At 48.0% G+C, this 27339-nt stretch overlaps 1 protein-coding gene across 1 annotated transcript in view; it reads right to left on the reverse strand.

The window, feature by feature from the left end:
• Positions 1-4262: 4262 nt before the first annotated feature.
• Positions 4263-27339, reverse strand: part of IFT43 (intraflagellar transport 43) — a gene marked incomplete at both ends in the record, with an annotated part of 72329 nt that continues 49252 nt past the window's right edge. The window contains 5 exons of the mRNA XM_084239633.1: positions 4263-4382; positions 4459-4521; positions 4952-5027; positions 5288-5360; positions 25984-26030. Of these exons, the coding sequence (XP_084095759.1) occupies positions 4263-4382; positions 4459-4521; positions 4952-5027; positions 5288-5360; positions 25984-26030 (379 nt within the window). The remainder of the gene's footprint in view (positions 4383-4458; positions 4522-4951; positions 5028-5287; positions 5361-25983; positions 26031-27339) is intronic.

The raw sequence follows: 27339 nt of genomic DNA on the forward strand, positions 1-27339 counted from the left end.
ACAACAACAGCAAACAAATGCCATCATCCGATGAGTTAAACAAAATGTGGGTTGTATCCATCCATCCATATGATGGAATACCACCCAGCAATCAAAGGAACTAATGACTACTACACACTAAAATATGAATGAACTTGGAAACAAGCTAAGAGAAAGCAGCCAGAGTCAAAAAGCTCCAACATATAAGAGTCTCTTTATGTGAAATTTCTAGAAATGACACATTTACAGAGGAAGAAAGCAGATCAGTGGTTGCTTTTGGCTGGAGTAGCAGTGGGATTAACTACAAATGGACACTAGGGGAACTTTCTGGGGTCATAAAAATGTCCTAAAACAGGATTATGGTGATGGCTGCATGACTCCATAAATTTACTAAAATCACCAAATATGTGTCTGCTGCAATGGGGATTTTAAGGCATGCAAATTATATCTCAACAGAGTTGGTGTAAAACAAAACAAAAAAACTGGTACTGACCCAATCTTCTGTCCATGGCCGAGCACTCATGGAGATGGTATTTTCTAGCAAAACACAGGCATTGTTGCCATAAATTATCCCATGTGACTTTCATATGTTCACTTTTCCATCCCATCCAGTTCTCAACTCTAGTAACAGCTGTCAGCATTTATGGGGCACTGCAATTAAGAGGACAGTACTAATATTATCTTCATTTTTCAGGTGAGAAAACAGGAAGAGAAAAGGAAACAACTTGCTCAAAGATGCACAGCTACTAAGTGACCGGCTGGTACTAGAGTGCAGTTGGGACTCTGATCCTGGAATCTGTGTTCTTCCCCACTGAATTTCTGTCCCCCAGGAGAAAAGCACAGTGCTTTGGGGGCATGGAGAATGATAAGCTTCCTTATCACCCTGTAGCAAATACTTACCTTTCACACAGGTGTCTGGCATCAGCGCTCCCAGGAACCAGGTAACCACCCAGCAAGGGGGGGCCTTGATTCAGGTAAGCAGCCTGTGCCACATAACACGTGGTAGCATCAGTTTCCATCTGGAACACATTGTTACAAAACCCCATTCCGAGTGTCCTGGGGCTTAGCCAAGATGAACCAACAATTAGGGATAGAGCTGACCTCAGCTGCAGCCACAGGCCTGCCCGTGTGAATTTCTTGCTTGAGTTTTCATCAGAGATGCAAGTTTCCAGGGAGTGTTCCATGCAGGGGCCTTCCAATGCCACCCTGTCTGCCTGGCACACCCGCATGCCCTGCTTGGCAGGGAGCTGATAGCTGCTTCCTGAACGCTTGTCCTGGGCAGACAGAGCTCATTGTTCACCTCCCTTCCGTGTAGCATGAACTTGTGGCTTCCTCTAGGCTCGGGCATGTAGCGGTCGTGAGGTGTTGGAGGAAGCGTAAGGCTACCTTGCAGGCCTGAGGGAGTCTGAGTAGCTCTGTCACTGGAGGGAGCCCACCCCACACACCAGGGTCTGTCACAGCACGACAAAGTTTCCTTCCCCTGTTGCCTTCAGCCCGGAACATGGCTCCTGCTTCTCACACAAGCCAGGAACCTGCCTTCCTCTTGGCTGCTGCCCTGCCGCTCTCTTCCTGGAACTCTTCCCCAGGGACCAGCCTTACTTCTCCTTCACCTTCTTTGGGTCTTTACTCAGATGCCACCTCTCAGTGAGTCCTCCCTTAAGCACCCCTTCCATATCACCGCACCCCCCCACCCCGTTCCTGCTCTAGTTCTCCCCATGGCGCCTACCACTAGTTGACACACTTTCTATTTTGCTTATTTGCGCATCTCCCTGCCAGAATGGAAGCGCTCGAAGGAAGGGGGATCTACTGGGCTGGGTCTATGTCTGCAGCGCCTAGAATGGGGCCTGGGTACTCGGTGGTGCCTAATGACTCACGAAGGAAGGAACTCCTCTCCCCAGGCCTGGCCCATGAAGAGTAGCTCTGCAGCAGGTGTCAAAGCCACCAGATTTTGTCAGAGACCAGCTGGGCCATCTCAAGCCTGCTCAGGGTGTTGAGTGCCAGTCCAGGAGAAATTCTGAGGTACCAGTTAATGTGCCACACGGAGGAAGCGGCAGCACCAAGACCGTTCCAAGTCTCCCCAGGTAGCTGCAGAAAACCACACTGTGGGCACCTGTGGATGCTTGCTCCTTCTCTCCTGCCCCGTGGGCCATCTCCTTGGGAGGCCCTTTGAAGTCTGGAGTGGGTGACGCCGCTGGTTGGAACAATAGGGAGGTATTTCAGAAGTTGAGTAAGAACTGGGCAGATGGTTCTGGAACCATCTGCCATTCTCTAGGAACTCAGAAGAGGTGTAAAGGATGAAGTCCAGACAGGGCCTGGCTGGTGCACAGGCAGGTGAGAGGAGACTTGGCCACATGAGGCCTGAGCTGGCCTCTTGTCCAGCTTTGCTTCTGGAACTTAGTACTGCTCTTCACTAGGTCCTCAGGCCTCATCCCTACCTTCTGGGGACCAGGGCTCTCAGCCAGGTTGAGAGGCTTTATACCCAGGCCCGACAGAAGCCCTCAGCTCTCTGGTCACATTGTAGAAAGAACTGAGGCTTGGTCTGGGAGCTGGGGCAGGCAGCTCCTCTCAGGCAACTGCTGGGAGAAGTTGCCTTCTGTAAATTTTTCTAAGCTGAATGCAGGGCAGGGGTGCAGGGGTAACAGAAATAGGCATTGAAAGCACAGTAGGGTCAGACACCTTGGTTTTGAGTTCTAGTCCTGCCCCTAGGTCACTGGACCATCTTGAGCTACCTCTTAACCTCTCTCAGCCTCAGTTTCCTCATCTGTAAGACAGAGTAACGGCGGTATTAACCTCACTGGGCAGTCGGGAGGCTTAAGGTACGCCTCACACGCACAGAGCCCAGCAGCTGGCATGAGGTGGGGTGAGCACTCATACACCTGGGACTGGTTGCTGCTGTCATAAAATGAAGTGGTCAATCCTGAGCCACTTGCCAGGGCTGGCCAAAGACCACCAAGGTTATCAGCATCTCAAAGCAGTTGAACTTGCCAGTAATTAAGGCACTGGAAACCCATTATTCTTTGGGTTTCAGAATAATGCAGAATCCAGAAAATTCAGCCTGGACAGAAGCTTCTCAGTGACCATGGGGATGATTCCAAAGAGGGGCTTTCTGGGCTGAGAGTGTGACTCTGGAAAGCAGGAAAGGGAACCCCACAGTCACTCAATCCCCAAGTTTATAATTAACAGACAAGCTTTCTCTGCCTGCTCGGAGCTGGCCTGGCTCACGGGGAAGGGCACAGTAGTGACTGGAAAATAACCCCCCAGTGGGTTTTTGATGTGGAGCTCTTTGTTTTTCTGAATTTTAATGAAGGGCTTTCCAGGCAGGAGAAGAGCAGCACTCAGCACTCCTGGTGGCTGAGAGGGGCTTCAGTCAGCGGCTGGCAGCCTCAGGGGCCGGATCCAAAGTGGCATCCAGGAGAGGTGGGCAGGGAGAGGGCCCTGTCCTCGGACAAGATCCCTGTCCTCGGACAAGATGTGTTCGGGAGAACGAGAGAAAAACAAAAAGCCCAAGACGTCTGTTTAAAGGGTTGGGCTCACCTCCAGATTTTGGCCTGTTTTGGACGCAGGCAGTGATGACACTTGGGGGAGCAGTGGAGACAAGCAGCGTGGCACCCGAAAAGTCAGAGGGAATCCCAGGGAAAGGCTGGCTTTGGGGGCCCAATGCATGGGTCACAGGAAAAGGGGAGAAAGAGGGTGTTGTCCAAATAGCCAGCAAACCCTGATGTGAAGACCAGAACGCACAGCTTGCGATCTCCTCAGCTGTGGCCACCCCAAAGCACAAAGGAGACAGAGCAGGTTCGCTGCCGTCACTGCACGTCCATAGCAAGAAAGGCATCACGTCAGGCCCCCCAGGCAGCCCTTTGCAACCTCCCCAGAAACCGCGTGGGGGTGGGCTCTTACGGGTAGAGGCTCCGGGCATGTGCTGTGTGCGCCTGTGAACTGAACGACTCTCAGGAGCTGCACCATCCCTTCACCCCCAGATCTAACTGGCCCTCCTCCTCAACAGCAGGGAGACTTCCCAGCAGACTGTTGCAAAGCTGCCCTCCTGACCCATTTTCCCCAGAGGGTGTTGACAGAAATGGAAGCAACGACCAGAGAATAAAGCGATTTATTACAAGTGAGTGATCCAATGTGGTCTACTGAAAATAAATATTTTTATCACAAAATATTCCATATAAAAGTTTTAAGCTGCTTGCCAGCTTCTTTAGTTTTGGGCTTACTGCATTTTGTCTAGTCCACAGAGAGATGATTCAGGCCCAGAAAAGGGGTCTGCTGGACCCCGGGGCTCAGGTGTGCGAGGGCTGCCCCACCGGGTCCTCCTTCTCGGACTGCAGCAGGTCCCACTCGGTGAGGAGCTCCGAGGACACCTCAGTGTATAGTCGGTCCCAGTCCCAGCTGATGTCGTCCTGCAAGAGGGGTGTCACTGAGGAAGCAAAGGCAGGCCCGTCCCCTCCATCAGCGACAGCTCCCACGGCCACCTACCTCCCGGACTTCGTGCTCCGGTGCCAGGACTTTAGTGAGGAGCTTCAGGTCGATCTCTCCATCCTGTGAGTGCAAAAAAGAAGCCAGGCTGTGCATGCTGGGGTCCTCAGAAACTGCCTCTCGCAAAGTGAGGAGGACCAGGTTGCATGTGGTAGACCCCACCCAGACACGCAGAAATGCCTTACAAGAGTAAAAATGTGAGTGGGCCACGTGCCACTGAGAAACGAGGGAACCCCCTCCTTTGTATGTGCAAGACCAACCCTGGGTGGACTGGCCCAGTCAGACGTTTCTACTGAAGCCAACGGGGCGGCCGGGGAGCAGGTGGGAGCCTGGCCCTGAGCAGCACTGGAATATGTTGGGCCCAGAGGTGCTGGGATACCCCAGAAGGCTGCCCCCCTCAAAGTACAGCTGCCAGGCAGCCCCTGGACGCATGAAGATGCTGTACAGAAGGTGCCTGGAGCTGGACCCTTTCTGGGGATCCTGTTCTGCTCACCAAGGTTTGAAAGGCCGAGTACTTCATGAGGTCATTGTCCAGATCACGGTAAGTCATCACCCGGTTGACCTGGATGCTGCAGGAAAGACAGACTGTGAGGAGGAGCCACTCCAGGCCCAGTCCAGAAGTGCTGCGGGCCATGTCCCCAGAGCCTCCCTGGCAGCTGGGAAGGACCGGAGGGGGAAGGAAATGTCTAAGAAAGTGGGACGCCTTGGACAGAGCCTACCGCCAGCAGCATCTGACAGACACTAGGGGGTGGCACCACAGTAGGGTATGTGGAGTGTGTTCGTACAAAGTGGCCAGTCTCCCACTAGCTTCACCCCTACTTGACTGTACCTAGGAGGGGCTGCCACTTGCAAAACAAAGTCTTCTTCCTGTACTTCTTCCAGATCTGGAATAACAGGTATATCTACAATGACAGGAAGAGGCAAAGGTGTCAGCAGCATGAATCAGGATCTTGTCCGCTTCCCCGGTTATTACCTGTCACCTTCCACCCACAATCCATGGTGCAGAGGCTGCAGAATGGACACCCGAAGTCTCTGGTCTTGGGGGCTCACAGATTAGGCCCGAGCACCACACTAGAGATGTAAGAGTAAAAAACTTAACAATTTCTGGACCCCAGGCCTCACCCGAGACACCTGTATTTTTTCAAAGACGTCCTCAGTGATCCTGATACATGCTCCAGGTCGGGAGCCACTGGAGTGGTTCTCCAGGGCAAGATGGAAAGAAACAAAGTCCCAGACAGCACTGGGCAATGTGCTCACAGCAGGAGGGAGAGGAAAGCAGCAGCAGCGAGCAATGAGCAAGTCCGCCATGGGCAGAGACAGAGGACTGAGAACAGCAGCGCCTCCAGGGGGATGGCATCACGAGCCCCGCCCTCATGACCAAGGTCCACGCATGCATTAGCGTGTCCTTATCTCTGCTAGCATCACAGTCCCGGTCACGGCCTGCAGCCTGGACCTGATGGACACGCTACAGCTAATGCACGACCAGGCTCCCCAGCGGTCTCCCGGGGGTCACGGTCTCTACTTTCCGGGTCTGATTTAAGAAACAACACTGATTGTAAGGATGGGTGTCCTCTTGCCGCCTCACAGAGATTTTCCTCTTCTGAACTTTGCACATGAGACAGACATACAGACAGAGGAGGGGGCACGAGGCCATTTCTTTTATCAGCCTAACAAGTCAGGCAGAGAGAGAGAGAGAGAGAGAGAGAGAGAGAGAGAGAGAGAGCACCTTAATTGTAGCAACTGCTGGAGGTACTAAAAATAGTCCATTTTCTCCCGGGGAGAACCTGACACCCTAAAGAATATGTCCTTCTGCAAACGAGTATCACTGACTGGCTGAGGGGGTTCGTATGTTTTAACCAGACAAGAGTAAAAATAGAGAAAAAAGGGAGAGAGACGGGGCAGGAAAAAAAGGCTAGGTGCAATCCCCAAAGCAGCCGCAAATGTTACAAGGAGAAACATTCCAGGGAGAAAAGAATGATGATGAGACCCTTTGTTTTTGCTTCCATGGACTGGATTCCACTGTATTTTGAAGCGGCTCTGTCCAAAAACAGCTGGGAAGACCTTTGCCTCTTTTAAGCTATTTGTTAACTAGACTTTGTGGTTGCTCAGATCAAGCGAGGCCCAAGTATACCAATGTCACCCCCCGCCTGGAGTCTTGATTACTGCCTCCACTGCGGGGTTACTGACGCTGTACCTGGGAAGAGACAGAGAACATGCAAGGGAGAGGCAGAGGCTCAGAACACTAGACACACAGAGAAAGAGTAATAAAAGGGGTGGGGAGAGGGAAGGGGATATACATAAAAAGGAACAGCTGATGGGGAAAAATAGTCTATACCGTCCCCAAGATAATGATCCAGGGCCTCCCCTGGTGGCGCAGGCGGTTGAGCACAGCGCTGTGAAGCTGTCCGCAGCCTCTGCAGCCCCAGTTCGATCCCAGCCGGCCGGCCAGGGTTGCACAAGGCTCAACAGAGACCTCTCCTGTTGCGCCTGCTGCTCCCCTCAGCAGTGTGTTTCCTCAGTCTGCCTGTTCTGTTCCCCGCTCTGTCTCTGGTGAATCCTCTCACCCTCCCGCGCATCTGACCTGTACCCGGTTCTTGTTTAAATAAATAAATAAAATCTTAAAAAAAAAAAGATAATGATCCATATTTATTAAGTCCCATTTAGAAAGGAGCTGTTGGCAGCTTAGATTCTCAGTGTCTTACTAGAGAATTACAAATGGAATGGTCTAGATTGTTTCTCATGCTAACAGAAAATAAGCTTGCTTTTTATTCCGGCTCTGCGTGATTAACACAGGCGGTGGTGAGGGCTGCTGACAGCACCACCCCCGGGGCCGGGTGCGCGGAGCCCCTGGGCTGGTGAGATCACACAGGCCCCGCGCGGGCAGGACGGAAGCTGGCTGTGCCACGAGCCATCAGCAGCCTGACGGTTTTGGAGTGAGCCCGTGAGCTGCTCCTGGCTGTCCTCGGTGTGGAGTCCAGCCTGAGATGAATATTCAGAAGTTGGTAAGACACTGCCCCATGCTGGGTGGAGGGCTCGGAACCGGGTCTTCCCAAAGTCCCTTTCCCTCCACAAAGTTGGCATTTGGGTCCTGTCAACTCTGCCCAGCTTCTCCAAGCTCTGAGGAGCCGCACTTCTGTCCAATGTCCACTCCGGCTCCCCGCGGGTTCCCCTCCTCCTCGCCACCCCCCTCCTCCAGACGTGCACAAAGGAGTGCGGGCTGGCCCATCTGTGACAGATCAGAGGTCAGCGCGGGCTTGGCAAAGGGGCGGCGCAGAGTGGCACTGGCGGGGCTGGCCACACAGTGGGATTTCTGTCTAATTGGAAGTCTGGTGCCCAACAGAAGCCGGTGAGGCGCCGGAGCGGGCCAGAGCCAGCCATGACAGCCAGGCGACGGCAAGCTGGAACGTTCTGGGGCAGCGACAGCTTGCGCCATAGTAGAGGTGTCAGGCCGTCCAACTCCCGGCCCCAGTGGAACAGGTGGCCGTGGGGCAGGTTCTGGGCAAACTTCAAAGAACTTCATGATTTTACCATTTCTGATCTATTTAGTGAAACTGTGATGCTTTTTATGAGACAATGTTGGTTTACAACACACAGTTTCTGATTTACAATCACGACCAGCTGCTTGCTTGTATGTGCATAGTATGTTCTTGGAACTTTTTGTTCTCTCTCTCCTTTCCCTCCCTCCTCCCTCCCTCCCTTTACTCTCTCTCTCTCTCTCTCTCTCTCTCTCTCTCTCTCCACGAAGAAACCTGGAAAAAGAAAATGAACTTGAGAAATCGGCTCCCTCACAGAATTACCTACATGGAATGGCCAAGCCTTGCCTGCCAACAGCAACAGCTGACTTGACCTGCAAGGACAGACGGATGACTCAGTCTGATTCACGTTGTAAAGTTTAACACGCAGAGGCACAGGGACCTAATAGGGACCACAAGAGGGACGCAGCAGTCCGCTCAGTCCTGCTGAAAAGCTACCGCTGTTTTAACAATTCAATAATCGTGTTAACTTTATTCTCATGTTCTTCTATGCCTCCAACAGGAATGACATGAACAGAAACCATGAGTGAGCTTAGCAAACCACAGGACTTGTGTCCAGTGTTAAGGGCGCAGGCGCTGGAGGCAAGAGGGTTTCATGTGATGTGACTCTAGCTTCTCTGTGCCTCAGTTTCTTCATCTGCAAAGCAAGGACCATAACTACAGCCAACTCTGACGGTTGCTGCAAGTATTAAATGCAGTAATCTTTACAGAATTCTAAGCACCATGCTCAGTACATTTGACAATACGGTAGTGAGCATGCAGAGAAACGCTAAGGCTCTACTTTTGCTTTCTCATTTACTCCTGCCCAGTGGCTGCCATTTTGCAGATAAGATCTTTGAGTGAGGCTCAGCAAGTAGAGCAGCTTGCATGAGGTGAGACCTTGAGCAGCGGATAGCCGGGCTTCCAACTCCAGTCCAGATGCCACTTCAAGCTGGTCTACACCCCACCAGCCTTTCATTGCTGCTTAGCTGAGGTGCCTTCAAGGACAACCCCAATAGTAGAGGGAGATAACTGGGACTTCCTGGACTTTGTGGGAGACTCAGTGGCCTCTGTTCTTGAGTATTTCTCTAGATTCCAATAACCATAAATAAGCTAAGTCTCTCCCTTACCACATGCCCCGACTGGCTACTTCCCTACAACAAGGCCAAAAGAGCCAGGATGAAAAGATGCACTGACACCAGAGAGCCGCAGAGACTCAGTCCCGGCACCCATGTCTTATTGGCCAGCCCCACAGAGAAGGAGGTGGCACCTCAAAGAGCCCCCAGAGGTGAGACGTGTCAGTGCCCGGGGAGCGGGCGTCCTGGCCCTTCTCAGTCCCATACATGTCTCCCTCCTCCCTTATCAGCTCTCCCCTTCCTAGCTCAGCTCCTTCAACAGGCCAGCCAGGCTCTCTGCACTGCTCCGACTCTCACGTCAGTTGTCTTGTAGGCTAGTAAACCTGCCTCCCTGCCCCATGTGCTGCCTGGTTAGCCACACGGTGGAAGCAGCATTCGTCTGCTTGTGTGTTTGTTGGTTCATTTTTTTCATTCCTTCATTCATGCATGCACCCGTTTATTCATTCAAGGAACACTGGCTTGAGCACCCACCATGTGGTGCTGGTAATAATAGCTCCATGTCTGCAAGGGGCACCGGTATAGTGGGGGCGGTGGGGGGCAGGGACCACAAATAAATGTTTTCGATTATAACTGTGAAGGAAACTAGATTCTGTGGCTGAAAATAACAGGGCAACCCAATTGTCTTATTTTTAAAAAAGTATGCAATATTGGATGTGGCAATAAATTCAAATGCTACAGACAAGTGGAAAAAAAAAGTATTTCCTTTCCTTACCTAAGATCTATTTTTTTCTCCCCATCACACTGTATTCAAGGGTAGCTCTCATTACCTTGTAGCAGGCAGAGCCCAGTAAAATTTGGTCTCCCCTAGACAGTAAACTAGCAGAGGGGGAAGACCACACCCCAATCACTTCTGTGTGCCCAAGGATTGGCAAACTAATGGACAACTGAGCAGAAATAAATCAATAGATACCCCCTCAAATCGGAAAGTTACACACACATTAGAGGCATGTCAACCTTCTCCATATCGTCCCCATTACAGCTTAATGAGTCCAAAAGTTGCCTAAGTAGGAGTCACGTCACAAGCACCACCAAGAGCCATCCTCATGCTTCCTGGACATTGTAGCATCACAGCACAGGCTTTGCCTCACTAGACAGCTGCAAGGCCTGCTGGGAAGGACCGTGCTCACAGAACAATGATAGAGGAAGAGGCAGACATGCACATCCATTCCAGGAAGACCACTGGGCTCCCATCCTGAGACAGAGACGCGCTGCTCTTCAACAGTCTCTGTGAGTTCCCTCTGGCCGTTGGAGTGTCCCGCTTTATCATTTCACTTTCTGGGGAGCCCCCAGTAAAGGCCTGTTAATACACAGCAACAGCAGAAAGGACTGGCTTCAAAGAGAGAGACTGCCCAATGGGAAACCCCTCAAGAGACCCAAACACAAGTCTGCCAGCAGATCTACCGAGCAATCAATCTACCAGGTGCAACCACAGAAGAAATGAGTGTTGCGCAAATAAATAGTATAAATAAGAGAAACACATGGGAAGACTAGTAGGCTCATTCCAACTGGTTTCTAAGACAAGCGCTGAAAGACACTCATGATGGGTAATATAACATCACACACGTGCCAAACTCCCCGGCACAGTCCCAGAGGGTCCTATCCCACTCCTGTGGCCCACACGCCTCATTCAATGAAGCTGGCCCCAGGTCCCCTTCAGTGCGTGTTCTGAGAGGCTGCAGACAAATCTAGCTGTTGCTCACTTATTTTAGTACAACTAGAAAAGAAAGTGATTCCTTAGACTACACTTGGCTTTCTCAGAGTATACACTGGTCAGGCGCTTGTGAATCTAAGTACTGAAGGAAGGAGAATAAAGGAGGCCTTGCAGTATGCGTCCCACCGAGGCAAAGATATTTCAGGCAGGGAGGCCTCCACCTCTAGACTATCTTCTTTGCAGATTTTCTTGGTTAGGGACTTCTAACCAATTTTTGGTTGTGTCCAGAAGGGTTTCTAGAGAGCAACACAAAGTCTCTTCTGTACTCCAGCATTTTCTCACTTGACACCTTAGTAAATAATACAAGAGGTTGGCTACCTACCCTGCCAGGTTCTTCCAGGTGCTTCGTGTCAACATCCATCTCTCTCCATCTACTAAGTGAGTCCTGATGGGAAGGGGGCCAGGTGGGGACAGACAACCTCTTCCCCGAGATGCCATCCCCCACAGGGCAGAGCATCCAGGGGCTGTTCAGGGCTCACAGCCAACCATTCAGAGCCAAGTTCAATAACCAACCCATGTGAAAGGGATCTGGACACACTGCTTAAAGACACCCCAATAAGAGCAGTTCAGACCTAGCTCTAACACTATACCCAAAGTCACCAGACCTCAGGAGAGCTCGTAAAGAAACAACGTCCATGTTTTTAAGAGATGGCAACTTTAGACCAGAGATCATTATAATTTTTCTCTGCAGCTACAAAACTTTGTTTTACTGAATGCTGTTACCTTCTGCATCACGTATGGGGAATTTTAAACAGGCAAATGGAAGAAGGTCTGATTGAAGATGAAGTTAAGTGAAAGAAATTGGTCTCATTTAGCACATGACAGGATTCATCTGTGTTCCCAAGTCCACTGAGGTGGCATCATGGGCGTTTCATATTCATGAGCTGCTGCGACACTGTGTCCCCTCATTTACAAAGAGCCGTGTTCAGCAAATTCTGTCCCTGTGGACACTCCGCGCATTTCATGGTCTTGTCAGAGAGACATCAAACGCTCCAGTAACCAAATACCAGAAAATGGCTTTAATTAGTGGATCTCAATCGTATAAATAATTTTTTTCTAAGTGAAAAAAATGGAGAGTTTTTTAAAAGGGAGAAGAAAAGGGGAGAGCGGTAGGCAACAGGCTTCAAACACCCGAAGGAACAAGGGGAAGTGACGGTCTCAGAAGAGCTCTCGAGCGAGCCTGGGCCCAGCCCCCTCGGTCCCCTGCACAGCCCCCTCCCCTGAATCAGGGCTCGAGGGGCAAAAACACATTTGCAGTTCCCTGGCAGGTCCGCTTTGTGAAGTGTCCCTGTGACTTCGCCTGTTCGAGCTGGGTCTAGCCCCTACTCGCTCCTGGCAGTGGCAGCGACAGACAACGTACATGGAAGGAAAGGATCTGAAATCTGTGGTTCCAGCTGGAGAACTGGGTTGCCAAGGCTGCAACCCTAGCAAAATGCATGGTCGAGATGCGTGGAGAGTGTCTGCCTGGAATGCATACAAGCAGGAGTCCAAGAAGAATGAGATGGAAGAACAGGAGGATGCCCGTTCACCCGGTCCCAGATGTTGAAATGCCTCCCGCTCCTGCCAAACCAAACCTTTCCTCTAGTGCTGGGGAGAGGTCATGGGCATTCAGAAGATGGAAACAGACCCCTCTCTCAATGGACAGTGGGTTGGAGAGGATAGTTAGGACTGATTTTGGATCTTGAGATCAGCCAGGCCCCAGAAGCATGTGGTGCTGGCCATCGGTTGTGTCCAGGGAAGGGGCTTTGCTAGGTGTGACCACTCAGCTCATGGTCTACCCGGGGGTGGGAAGGCCGACCTCCTGTGGGTAATACTCTGAAGGAGCCAGGACTACAACCACCCCAGAATGACATTTTCTCCATCACCCCACTCAGGTCCACTGAGTGCTGCATGACAGTCGGTCTCAGCAGTGCACACGGCTGCCAACCAGGGCTGAGCCTTACAGGCAAGTCCAAAGCTATTCATGAGAGCCAAGCATGGCCTAGGCAGGTTTCTCTGTAGGGAAAGGTCCCATTCAGCCCTGGCAGGACCCTAGTTGTCACCTGGTGGAGTGACCTCTAAGAACGATCCTACTGCTGGGTGCCGACAGCAGCAGGAAAGGCGTACCAGAATATAGATGCTCACTGCCCCCACCAACAGCTCTCTCTGAGCTTCCAGGTGCTTCCAGCTTTTATCTGCAGAGATGTGTTAAGGACAAGAAGGGGTAAAGGACTTTAAAAGTGACGAGGCATGAAGTGGCTGGAAGGAACACCAGCTGAGAGCTCTCCACTCTCTTCAATAAGGCCCAAGATGAGCGACGCAGTGTTAACGTGACAGCGAGCGCCTTCCCAGAGCCGCCCCAAGTACGTTAGAAAGCAGGCATATCTGATTCTATTTCATCCTCCTCGTGTTGCACTCAAAAAAACAAGACAAACTACACCGCTTTTATTCTAAATCCTTCAGTTTTGTATTTTTCCTTATATATATTTATTAAAAAAATGCTACTTTGATCGGTACCACCCGTGACACCCCCACATACGGAACGCTTCTGAGCTGTTCCCTCCGCGCGAGGCCACTGCCGGTGACAGCCAGCTGGTTTTGATCACAGCCATCCCGAATCGGATTTTCATAAGATAGATGAGGAGTCTTACTGCTGCTCTCTCTCTTATCAGATGAGAAATGGGGGGAGGGGGGCGCGGGTCCTGGGGGAACAGCGCAACAATCAAGGGCTGCGTGGTTCTTTCTCTGTCCCTCCGCTGCTGCAATTTTCAAAGGCGCTTGCCTCGGGCACTTTTAAATGATGGTGTCTCAATTCTGTAATCATCTTTCAAGAGCTTTCTCTTAAAGGGTCTTTTAGGTAAACCTAGTTCGTCAACCACACTTATGGACTCGGGAATCACATTCCCAATGTGTGTCCTCCTGTGTGTGTATACAGAGAGGAGTACACACACACACACACACACACACACACACACACACACGAAAAATTCTGAGAATTTTTAGAAAGTTTGGAGAACCAGAAGCTGCAAAGGAAGGTTCATTTGGCCATATGGCGTTCATCTCCTGCTAGGCTAAAAGGGTGCCCCCGTTGCCTCTCCCCCAGATTTCTGTTATACCGAGGTTGTACTGTCTCAGATCCTTTAGAAATGAATCTCCATGTGTGATGTGTCAGAAGGAAAAGATTTCTCTAGCTGAGGGCTAAGTGATGTGCTAAATCTAGTCTCAGGTGCATCAACATACCTGTCCCTTCCCACCTCACCTAAGCGAACACTGGCTGTCAGGTCCAATCTGAGTAATGCACCATGGCCATCTCTCCGGGAGAACACAGTCCCCAGCCACCCTGGGCCGTGCCTTGCTATGGTCTGGGATACCAAGACTAGCTGGGGCAACTCTACCTGTCTTTTCACATTGCAGCAAGTATTATGCCTCTTCCTGACATACTTCCCATGCTTTGAAAAGACACCCTAGAAAACTGAGTATTTATTGCTTTCTAGTCAGGTAAACTATGCAGTGTAGGGCCTCCTGGGTGGCGCAGGGGGTTAAGTCTCAGCACTATGAAGCTGCCCGCAGCTAAGTTTGATCCCCGGCCAGGAAGGTGACCCACATGGCATAGCAGACCTCTTCAGACTTGCCTGCTGCTCCCCTCAGCAGTGTATTTCAGTCAATCTGCCTGTTCTGTTCCCCACTCTGTCCCTGGTGAATCCTCTCACCCCCCACACCTCTGGCCTGTTCCCCAGTTCTTGTATGCATAAATAAATAAATCTTAAAAGAAAACAACAACTATGCAGTCAAAGATGTCTGCAGACAGTGGTTTCCATTAACATGGGGCTGTCTGCACTGGCCCCCCTCAACTCCCCTCAATCCTCACTCAGCTGCTCTTGTCTGTGTTGAGAGGGGAGGGGCCCAGCTGCACCCTGAAAGCTTGTGGTCATATCTGGGTCTCCCAAAAATAAACAGATTAGCTTTGTCCTGTCCTGATCTTGCCTCTTGTATCCAACCGGGACAGAACTCAAGGAGTCACAGAATAAATACCCTGATTGCTAGTGATTTCAGGGAGCTTTAACTCTTATTTTTGGCAGTGCCTAATATGGAGTGATTTATTATTAATCACATTCCTCCAAACAGACTAGAGTAGGCACGAGTCTGACAGCGTGTTCTCGGCGTTGCTGGAGGAAGGTGAACACAACCTGCATGATTTACAACACGTGTGCACACAGGCGCAGACATAAGGCTCCATTTCCATGCTTCCCATTCCACCCCTTAACTGGGGACTTGCAAACAAGCTGCTCACATGAACAAAGAAGATGGAGCCCCAGAGAGGACCCTTCAACAGAACTTCAGGCAGAGATGTCAGTGATGGAAAGTCTAGTGTGACCCAGAGATCTCAGGGCACCATGAGGAGCATCAGGCACTCTGTCCCAGCTCTGCCAACACAGCAGAAGGTCTGGCCAAGACGCTGAGCTGTGATTTGCAGCTGGACAGGGGTAAAGAAGAATATGACTGAGTTGAAAAAGCCTAACAAGTAAATTCTGCTGCAAGTTAAAAACCCTGTTCTCAAAAGCTTCTCTGAGATTCTGCCTTTGGAAGGCCAAACCAGCCACCACTGTGCCTGCTGAGTACAGTAATTCCAAACATCTCTCCACCCCATCAGCTCCTAGACATCTACTTTACTGTGGCATGGGCTATTCCTCAGGGAGGGTCACAGGCCCTTAAGTCACCTCCAAATAACAAAACCAAGTAAAAACTTCTCGTTGCGTTAAAGAAACTTCTGGAAAGTTCCTTGTAATTTTTCTGGTCTTGCTCAGAATGGGGTCCAGCTCTGGTGAAACCCACACTGAGGAGAAAAGAAGTTGGACTCTGTGGCCTCGACTGCACATCAAGGAAGCACTGAATCTACATTCCTGGGGCACAGAGTTATACCAGTGGGTGCACCTGAGGCCCAGATTTGCCTCCAATTTGCTGACCAACAGTTATATGTCAACGGGGGTGCTAAGTTCCCTTATGACTGAAATGAAGTCTGTTCTATCTATTCTTATTCTGGGGGTGTCCACTAGTATAGTTCTCATGATACACATTAAAAAACAAAAGTAATAACAACATCCTGCTGATATGCCTACTGCAGTCTTTCTGGATGTTCTGGCCACATCCATGGCCTACGTATCAAGCACCTGAAGTCTTTTGTTTGGAATTGCTGTAATTATTCATTTTCTAAAATCAAATGATTATTTGATAATGAATTAATCTACATGAATTCCTCCTGTGGTCCCACTATGACCTCAATTCTGTATTTACATGGTGCCCCTGTCTCCTGCCTTCGTGTATCCATTTGTTTCCTCTACTGCACAGATATCCCTCAACTCAAGCTGGGCTTAAGTCGACAATGCATGCCATACACCTACACTACTGATCATCATAGTCTAGCCTGGCTTCTCTTAAACATGTGCAGATCACTCATGTTATACTTCCATTAGTCAACAGTTGGGCAAGACCATCAAATGCACAGCGAATTTACAATAAAGGGTTGAATGGTTCATGTAACTGATTGAATGTTGTACTGAAAATGGTGGTCTGGGCCTCCTCTTTTATAGTCAGGGCTGGGCCTTTTGTAGATGCGATGGCATTTGGACACAGAATGTGGGCAACACAGCAGACTGTACAGGGTTGGTTGCTGGTCCCTGATCACGCGGCTGACCAGGAGCTCAGCTTGCAGCCCTGCCCAGCCTCAGGAGAGATGCAGAGTCTACGTATTGCTCACCTGGGTGAAAAATCAAAATCTGAAATTTGAAGCATAGTGTCTACTGACTGTTATCACTTTTGTACCATTGTAAAGTCAAAAAATTTTAAGTCAGACTGTCATAAATGGTGTTGCAAAGAGGGGCCATGGGGGACCATGGTGTTGCAAAGAGGCAGGCTGACAGGAGAGGTACAGTGACTGCATGGCCCTGTGGGATCGGGCACTTACAGACCTCCCAAACTCCCAACGACACTCCCACTGCAAACCACACAAGCTCGGTGAAACTCTTCCTGTTCACTATGAAAAAGGTTCCCCTCTCCAGAGTTCACGACATAGGGCCAAGAAGTCACCACGTAACATCCACTCAGTGGAGTTGCCAGAAAAGACGGTGTAATGGGGAAGAGAACAGTTAAACCTGAAGACCTCACTTCACATCACTGAGTGTTAAAGACTTGGCCTAGGGCTTTTCTCCACTCAGTCCAGACATTCTTGTAGACAAGACTTCAGAGTGAGAACATCAGTAGAGCGAGCGATATGTTTTCTATAAACTTAACACAGCATCAGGGACTTCTTAGCACCACCTGCTTAGGTAGTCCCCAAGCCTCCTTCCTTTGCCTCCCTAATTCTTTAAGTTTTTCTAGAAAAATATTGATTTTTGATTAAATCACATTCCTTAAAATCATTTTGTCTTTTCAAGTTCGAGGTTTCTAGAACTAAAAGCCTAAGGTCTTTCTCACTCCATGCTTCCAGGCAAAGGAGCTCCTATAAGCCAAACATATAGGAACAGGGTAAGGGTGTGGTGGGAGCCTTTGTTGCAAAGATTAGGGGTGTTTCTGTGCTTTCATTAAATTTTGTTCTGTTTACAGGATATTGAGTTAGACACTTGAGAAACTAGTCACTCCTGTGAGAAGCGGTATTGATAATTAATGTTTGTAAGTATTTGCAACGAGCCAGATATGATGCTGCTTAGCTGGCAATACTTGAGTTAACCCTCACAGCAGTTCTAAGAGGAGTCACTGTGGCCATCACCTGTCCACAGAGGAGGAAACTGATGCCTACTAAAGTTAGGTAGCTCACAGTCACTAGCTAACTAGCGGTGGTGTGCTGGTAAATATTTAACAACCAGCTCTCCAGGGAAAACAAGTCCTTGTCGGTGGTATCTGCCAATTCTTGTGGTGCTAAGAAGTCCCAGATGCTGTATGAAGTTTACAGAAAGCATATCAGGATAACAGAACAGTTTTACTAAAAAAGAAAAAGGAATCGAGACAACAGTGTTCCAATTTATCTGTACTTAAAGATTCTTTCTGCTTTCTCTTGCTCCATGCTACAGATGTTTAGGCTCAGAGCGACTCTGCTGTTTGCAGGAGAAAGGATGAAGGATATGGTTGAAGGATCAAGGGAGGAATCAGGAGTCCTAAAGAGACTTGGAAAGCGCAGACAGAGATGAACGGGGAGAGAGGAAGACAGAGGGTCGACAGGGTGATAGCCCGCCCTAGATAGCATTTTTCTAATTCCTCTGACAGTCTAGCACCTCACATCTCATCCAGCCTCACTGCCAGGCTGTGTTCAGCCACTTTTACCTATTTTCCCTGTTGACATGGATAGAAAATTGAGCAATTACCCTTAAACTCGGAGCTCTCAGATCATCCAGATTGCTACACTTACAGAATTAAGTCCCCAATTGCCCCTGGCTAGAAGTGGCTCAACTCAGCTTGTCCTTTAGGAATTAAACACTTTTTGGTTGGCCATAAGGATTTATTATTCCTAAGGTTTTGAGCTATTTGATTCTGTCAAAACCGGCCCTCAAGACGCAGAGAGCACAGTCCTCTGGGGGATTGGGGGGTGGGAATGAGGCATGCCCCAGAGACACAGGATGAGGGAGGTCTGACTCCACCCATGGTCCTGGGTCATGCCAACATGCAATGGTTATGCACAAGTTAGATCTCATCCCTTTTTACATTTCAGACACTTTCCACTTTTTAAAGATGCATTTTGGGAATCTCAAGTTCTTTCCCATCTTGAGCATGACTCTGTGATAAGCTGAATCCTTATCACAGGATTCAACATATCTAATTGTGTTTCCAGATTACTTCAATCTGAATATTGTTCATTTTAAGGACAATGAATTTCTCTCGTCCCATTTGTGTGCCTCTCAACATTCATCTTTAACGTTTCACGTTCTACCACAGTTGTTTCTAAGAGCTGGATTTTAAAGCTGAAAGAGGTTAAAACCGGCCTGGAAAAATGTGGGGTTAGAGGGTGACAGACTTCTGCTGTTCTCCCCCACCCCACAACTTCCCCTCCTCCTTTGCTGGTAACTTTATTCTTCCTTCAAGTTAAAGTTTAAAAGTCACTTCTTCAGTGTGGCCTTCCCTAATATCCATCCAGACCAGGTCTAACTGTTCTCTCATAGCACCTCTCTCTTCCTTTAGTGGACTCGATCCTGTTGTGTGACTGTCTGCATTTCCCCAACTAGTCTGTAAGCTCTATGAGGATAAGGATTAAGAATCTCTGTACATACTCATACCCCCAGTTTCAGCCCCAAGCAGCACACATAGTAGGTATTTAACAAATGGTAGTTAAATAATAGACTTGCCCAGTCATTTACAGAGACTGGATTCAATCCTCTTCCAGACCCTTCCATGACAGACGCCCGACAGCCTCAGGGCAAATCAGAAACTAGACTCAAAGAATTGGAAAGATCAATTCTGGGACCTAAAAGTTTGGGACTCAGGTCATTTGGGGCTCTGCCTGCCTATCTTTCTCAGTTGTCTCCATAATCATGAATCCCAACATCCCTGAAACAATGTCAGCTCTAGCTCTGTCAGTAAATCAGAGAGTTGGCAATCTTTAAACTTCATTAAAGGCAGTTTATGTGGGGACACTGGGTATCCATGGCCAAAAATGGACAAGCATCAGGGTTTAGTTCTGCAGAGCCAGACTCTTTCGTGGTTACCGCCAAACCCGTATTTAGTGTCCACATGGATTCTCTCCTCAGGTCTCCTTAGGCTAACTTTGGGGTGATTTTCACATTCTTTTTTGCTGAAACCAAGCCTATCCATCCTTCAGGACCCACCACAAATTCTTCCTTCTTCCTGAAGGGCACTCAGCCCCCCAGGATGGCTTCCTTCTCTCAACCCACAGTCTTCCCAATGTAAACCACCAGTCCAGCAACGACCATTTGCTGCCTCTGCCATGCATTATAATGTTGTCCGAGCAATCGAACTCTTTAGTGATTTTCATCTTTCAAGATTTGTTTCCCCAACAAAACCCTGTATTCCTTTGGAATAGAGCTCCATAAGGTCTTGTGAAGGATTTGCAAATCACTTCCCCAAAATCAACTTGCTGATGCATTTTGTTCTGTTCATAAAGTGATTTTTTTAAATTCTATCATTTTCTGAAACATGAATTTGAAAACTTTGAGGTCATGACATCTGTTCTGTGGGTTCACCCCATGGTCCGGCCATTCAATATTGTCTCATGCTTCTGCTCTTTCACTTTCAGATTATCTGCCTGGACCCCAATAGCATTTGCACTTGCAGCCCACTGGGGCCTTGCAAACAGTCTCCACATGGTGCATTCTGGTCAACCAAAGGATCCCCAAACCACCTCTACAAGTCACTCTCTGTTACCCATTCTATACTCTAACCTGCTTTCTATCAAAAGCTCCTTTTTTCCTCTATTCTGCCTTCTTCCACCAGGAGTTTGAGGCATCAAAGTGGAGAAGGAAATACTTTCCCTAGGTATCTTCCCCAGGGAAGGAGAGACATGTACTAAGAGAAGCTAGGGAGGATGGATGCTCAGAAGCAGATCAACAGAGTCATGACACCTGAGAATTTTCTATAAAAGATCGAGGAAAAGTACAGCACCTCCTCACTAGATCAGAAGCTGCTGGAGGGAGGTCAACAATACCTTCTCATCACCTGGGGTTCTCAATACAATCTAACCTCCAAGGCTGGTGGTACCTGCTCTGGATGGCCGCTCCTCATTCTGTTCCCCAAGATTCATTGCCATTGGGATTACTCACCAATCATCATCCCCAACCCAGTACAAGGAAACTCAGTCCCCTCGAGGTGACAACGCTCCTTGCAATCACCAGCTCAGGGAACCTGGGTGTGATTTTATCATACTTCCTCGGGGATACACGAAGCTCTGCTTAATGTCATTGTCAAATAAGTACCCAAGGATGAATCAGGGCAATCATTCATGCAGCTTCCCCTCCCTCTGGTTATTCTAAGTTCAAAGAAGCAACCTTCACTAGCCAACCAAGTAATTCTCTGAGCAAAGATAATTCTAGAAACTAGTTAAATGTAACACATGATTCCTACTGTGTAATGGATTCTAAACATTCACATACAGTGAAATGGACTAAGTCGAGTGTGAAGTGTAACATATGAACTGATTTTCCATTAAAGGACTTGAACATAACTGCATGGAAAACAGATTGACAGTGGGAAGAGGCATCTCTCCTAGAAGGTAAAATCAAGTGCAGTCTCTGACAAGGGTTTCATGCTTCTGAACCTCAAGAGCCAAAATAAAGGCCAAATCACAAATTTCACATTCAAAGTTTATGAAGGGGAAAAAAATCAAGAGGCATTCTGTGAAAATAGGTATCGTTCTTCTCTCCTCCTTTTATGAGATTATAGTAAGCATCCTATTCGTCATGCTAGGCACTCTGTATTACAAACCTGGGAACTCACATTAATACAACCTACCTGTGGAAGGAAATGCCGACACAGGTGAGGGTCACACATTTGTTGCTGCCTCCTGGCCAAGAGCAAGGGCTCTGGGGTCAGTACTCAAATACTGGTTGGGCTATGCAGGGTTGTTGGTATGGAGGTAAGAGGTAACTACATCTGCCTTCTAAATGCTGGTGCCACCATTTACTAGTTGTATGACTTTGGGCAAGGTTACCTTTCAGTGCCTTAGTCTGCTCATCTTTGAAATGGGGATAATGAACCATCCAAATGCCTATTAGTATATGATAACCAAAATGTGGTATGCCATACAATGGAATACTATACATCTATAAGAGTGAAGAGGCTGATGAGATATATAACAACCTGCATGGACCTCAAAATCATTATGATGAGTGAAACCAGCCAGACTCAAAAGCATACATACACATATGATTCGATTTATGGAAAATTCTAGAAAATACAGCCCACTGTGTAGTGAGAAAAAAACAGCTCAGTAGTTGCTTGAGGACAAGAGCAGAGGAAGGATGGATGAAAAAGGGGCATGGGAAACTTTTGGGGTGATGAAAATGTTCTGCATATTGATTACAGTGGTAGTTTCAGAGGGTATGTACCTCCGTCAAATCAGACACAATTAGGTTGACTTTAAGAAATTTTCCATAGTTTGTTTTGAGAATTAAATGAGAAAACAATGCACAGCACCAGGCTTAGTAGCTGGAACATGGCAAATGTTTGCCAGTGAGCAGTGATGCAGGTGTACACTGTGGCTTGAAATTGGAATCTTCTTGGGAATCAGAAGACTAGATTTCCTCCCAGAGTCCTGGGACTTTGTATGATAATCTCAAAGCCACAATTTCTTGATGTGTCAAGTGACAGGTTTGGACAAGAACTGCCTGCAGAGCTCCTCAGAGTTGCAACAATTTGACTCTGACATGATGACATCACAGAGGCTGCCGGCACAACCTTCTAACAATATGCATTTATGATGTGTGTAAACTTGGGTATTCAGAAGATTGTGTTGTTAACATTTAACGGCTACTCCTTGTAACGTTATTTTCACACACTGAGGAAGGATTTCAGAAGTCCTGAGAAAGAGTTGGAAAGAGGTCCACAATAGGATGGAGAGAGGCCTGGAGAAGAACAGCTGCCAAGTAAACCCTCTACAGGCCACGAATTAAACAAGCACCTCAGAGTTACAGCACCAATATATACAGGCTTACTGCTCCTCACACACCCTATAGTATAGTTAGGGTCTGCATGGTTCCTGCCTCCTGAGTCCTTGGGCCTATCTTAGCGGAGAGTCACCCTCTGTCCCATTTAACCAATGGCTGAAGCAGCAGACAATTTATGAGGATAGGCAGATCAAAAGTGTGGCTAGCCACCGGGCACTGAGCCACCAGAGTTGCCAGTTTAGCAATGGGAAGACAGCCTGGTTGCATGTCTGGGAAAGCAGACTCTGGGAAAAGAAATGCAGGATCCCTCATTTAACAGGGTCACTGGGAATTATTAGTGGGTGGAGAAGTTTGGCAGCTAAAGTGAGTATAGTGAGTAGTGCTAAGGAAGACTATCTAAGAAAAATAAATGAGCCTGCCAATAAGAGATATTGGGAAAAGCCAAGAAAAATGCTGAAGAATGATGAGAGTATGCTCTTAAGTGCTTATTAACTTCATAACGCAGGCTGGACTTCTCACCGCCAATCACTACCTTAGTACCTTTTTTTTTCAAAGATTTATTTACTTATGCATACAAGAGCTGGGGTACAGGCCAGAGATGCAGGGGAGTGAGCAGACTCACCAGAGACAGAGTGGGGAACAGAACAGAGAGACTGACTGAAATACACTGCTGAGGGGAGCAGTGGGCGAGACAGGAGAGGTCTGCTGCACCATGTGGGTTTTCCCTGGCCAGCTAGGGATTGAACTTGTGCTGCAGAGGCTGCAGATTGCTTCATAGTGCAGTGCTTAACCCCTTGCGCCACCGGGGAAGCCCTACCTTAGTACCTTAAAGACTCTTTGGACTAGGGGCCTCCCCAGTGGCGCGGCGGTTGAGCGCTGGGTTGCGAAGCTGCCCGCGGCCGGTTCGATCCCCGGCTGCTCCCCGGCCACTGGAGGAGGGTCCCGCATGGCGCGCAGACCTCTCCTGCCGCCCGCTGCTCCCCTCAGCAGTGTACTTCGGTCCTTCTGCCTGCATGCCTCTATAAAAAAAAAAAAAAAAAAAAAAAAAGACTCTTTGGACTAAAGTGAGGCAGAGGTACTTTTTCACAGTTGCTGTACTCTCCAGCCCTCAATTCTGCCTTTTGGAGGGGCTACAGCAGGTTGTTAAATTTAAGTTTGCAAAATATTCATCCAGGCCATGTATTTAAACTAATGCATCAGATCCTGGGGCTTCAACCCCAGCTTGATCTGTGAGTGGCCTGGGTGCCTGCATTTTTACCATCATCCCCCAGATTATAAAACAAATGTCCTATGTGACCCTCATCCCAATCTTGTGAAATAGCTAAAATACAGGGAATCATCCAACTTTTAGAGATCTAGTTCTCTCCTTCACTTTGTTTCTGATGATCCTGATAGCCACATGCAGAGGTCAGTTAGCAGAAAGCTTTGGGACTCCACTTCTAGCCTTGAGAGAGTAAGTGGAGCTGGGCTTGCCTTCCCACTGTAAAAAGGAAACTGGAGACCACACATACAGCTGTTTTTACACAGGGGACAACTAACTGGTAGCATAGAACTGTGACTCCTAGGGGAAGGGGAAAAAGAAGGAAGCAAGCCCTGTGGGCACCCTGGCTTCCGCCTGGAGTTACCTCCTGGGCGCTGGCACACAGAGCAGGAATTTCAAATAAAGCACAGAGGTTTTGCTGAGATGAGAAGACTGTGATCAAATTTTAGAGGGCTGGGCCTCCCTGGTGGCGCAGGCAGTTGAGAGCAGCGCTATAAAGCTTCCGCAGCCTCTGCAGTGCAGGTTTGATCCCGGCAGGCCACGGAGATGCCCACATGGTGTGGCAGACCTCTTCTGTCTCGCTCGCTGCTCCCCTCAGCAGTGTATTTCAGTCAGTCTGCCTGTTCTGTTCCCCACTCTGTCTCTGGTGAATCCTCTCACCCTCCCACACATCTGGCCTGTGCCCTGGTTCTTGCATGCATGAATACATATATCTTTAAAAAAAAAAAATTTTAGAGGGCTAAGGTTGTGAGAAGCAGAGTATGAGAGAGGCAAGTGATGTCACAGAAGAGCTCCAGAAATCTTGATTGAGTGACTACTGAGCTGTACATGAAGAGGGTTAAATTCCACAAGGCTGGGCAAAGAAGCTACCAGGAAGATGTGAGCTGAACAACTACCAGACCATATACAGAATGGAAGAGGCACAACTCCACCCAAGAAGAGTGAGGTGACCTCACTGAACAGCCGACTCAGCAGAGACACCTGAGGGCTTTGGTGTTTAGGGTTAACTCTAGACTTGTCCTAACAAAAACTTTAAAAAAGCCTCAAAATGATCAAGTTGACCAACAAATACATGAACTACCTAGCAAAACAAATAGATCAGTCTTTAAAAAAAGGCATTCAACAGAGTAACATTCACAATGGACAAGCATTTAGTTAGAAAACTACTAATTATGTGAAAAAACACAAAAATATGACTTGCAACCAGAAGAAAAATGACTCAGAAAATGTAGAGGTGCTAGAATTAGTGGAAAAGCACTTTAAAACAGCTATTACAAAGACTACTACCAAGGATAAAGAAAAACATGAACAGGATAAGGAGACTAAATGGCAGTTTCTTCACTTGAAAAATACAATATCTGTACCCCAGTTCTTGTAAAAACAAAATAAATAAATCTTTAAAAAAAGAAAGAAAAACAATATCTGAAATAACAAATTCACGGGGTAGGCTTGCCTGTAGACTGGACATTGTATTAGAAAAGACAACGCAATAGACACTGTATTAAAAGCAGATGGGAGGAAAACAAAAGGAAACAGCCTCAAGGGACATGGGTGGAAATTTCCACCAATATAGCCCATATACCTTTAATTGGAGTCCCAGAAGGAGCAAGAGGAGGAAATAACATTTAAAGAAAGATGACTAAAATGCTCCACATTTGATGAAAACTAAAAATCAACAGACTCAAGAACTTCAAATAGGATAAATAAAGATGAACCACACCAAGGAATATAGTAACCAAACTGCTAAAAATTCTGATAAAAGAAAATGAATCTTAAAAGCAGCCAGACAAGGATGACTACCGACTTCCCATCATAAACAACATAAGCCAGAGGACAATGGAATAACTAAAGTGCCAAAAGGGAAAAAAATATCTGGTGAAAAGTCAAGACATTTTCTGACAAATGAGGCTGAATTTGCTGCCAGAACATACTGCTCTGTAGAACATATTAAACAAAGTTCTTCAGGCAGATGGAAACAGGCTGACACAAAAGAATAACATGGAGGAATGGTAAGTAGGTGGGTCAAAAGAAAATGGCTTTGGTGATTTAACATACATAAGCTGGTTGAATAGTGCCTGGTAAATACTGAACACCAAAGGAATATTCGAAAGGAGGTTTTCCCAAGAGGTTGTAGGAGCCCAGAGAAGGAACACCTGAGTCAGAAGAGGAGCAGAAAGGGAAGATATTTCAGAGGAAGTGATATTTCTGCTGAGATTTAAAGGATAAACAGAGTGAGTGGATAAAGAAGGGGCTGGGTGTTCCAGGCAGAGGCTATTATGCAAGGCCTCTCTGGAAGTCTATGACTTTCTTGAGGACATCTTACCTCCTCCATCATCTGATCCATCCAGGCTCTGCTGTCTGAGGCGGTGACTGCCCCCACAAAGGAAGGAAAGAAAAGCAGAGTTAGTTCCAAACAGAGAGGGAAACAATCCTAATTTTAATTGCACAGACGGTCCTAGATACAAGTGTCTCTGGAACCACTTCCCTCCATCAACTGGGTTAAATGTAATTAGGCAACTGGGCTGCCAGGTATGGTTGCACAGGGCACATATTGCACCACTCCACAGGCTCCCCCTACCCCTGAGGTGTGAAATTCCACCTCTACCTGGAAACCTTTCCTTCTTTTTGATAGAAGTCTAAGGAGAAAGCTAGGCTTAGAAAGCTGGTACTGCTTCTGCCCATGTGTATCAAAGCAGAGCCCTGGCCCAGTGCCCCGATACTAAACGTTCTAAAAACCACAGGGTGGGAGATGTGACGTGGGTATCCTTGCCAGGGTCCAGACCTTCCACCAAGAAAGCAGCAATAGCCAGGCCCTTGATTCCCATGCATGGACTCCAGCCCCAGACCACAGCAGATTCATCTGGTTTTGACCGCTGTGTAACACAGGTTGAGTGGATAATGACCACTAAGACTGCACTGCGGACAAAGGTCACCCTAGAAGGCCATGAAAATACTGGAAACATACACCTCCATTTCTTCAGAAGCTCTTCTTCCTGACCTGAAAAAAAGGAAGACAAAGCTGATGAGAACCCACTAGTCTCTTGCATTGGCATGGTACGTTGGAGTGAGAGGGGCTTCAAAAGCAGGTGTGCTTATTGGTATATTCCAGGTTCTTGATTAAATTGTCTTAAGTGTTTTGTCTGGATTCCTCTGTATAGAGACCAAGGTCCATAACCCGCATGAGAAAAAGAGACACAGTAATGCCGTCCTAAGAGTTTTATTTCAGCATAACTCCAAATTAAATTGTTGTATTTCAGTGCACAATGGAGTGAGAAGTTCAAAACTCAAATGGATCTAGGTGAAATAGTGTCTCCTTCTAACAATGAAGAGACTAGACACTCCTGTCAGGTGAATAGGGCCCTGAAGGCATCTCCATGACAGGGCAGGAAGCCTGTGTGGACACATGCAGTGAAGGCAGGGGTTCCCCAACTTAATTGTGTAGGAGAACCTTCTGGAAGCTTGTCAGATGTGCTGACTGCCAGGTCTGGCAGTGAGTTATTTCTGGATCAGCTGGCCTAGAGGAGGGAGAGCCCAGAAATGCTACCTGCAAACAAATTTCCAGGTAATTCTAATCTAAGTCACTGTGGGCACAGTGAGAGATGCCCTCACTATATATAATGACTTCTAAACAAGACTGGCAAAATGCTGACGAACATTAAAGTTAGGCGTCAGGTACACA

This window comes from Talpa europaea (genome assembly GCF_964194135.1).
Source record: "Talpa europaea genome assembly, chromosome: 8".
NCBI classification, from domain to species: domain Eukaryota; kingdom Metazoa; phylum Chordata; class Mammalia; order Eulipotyphla; family Talpidae; genus Talpa; species Talpa europaea.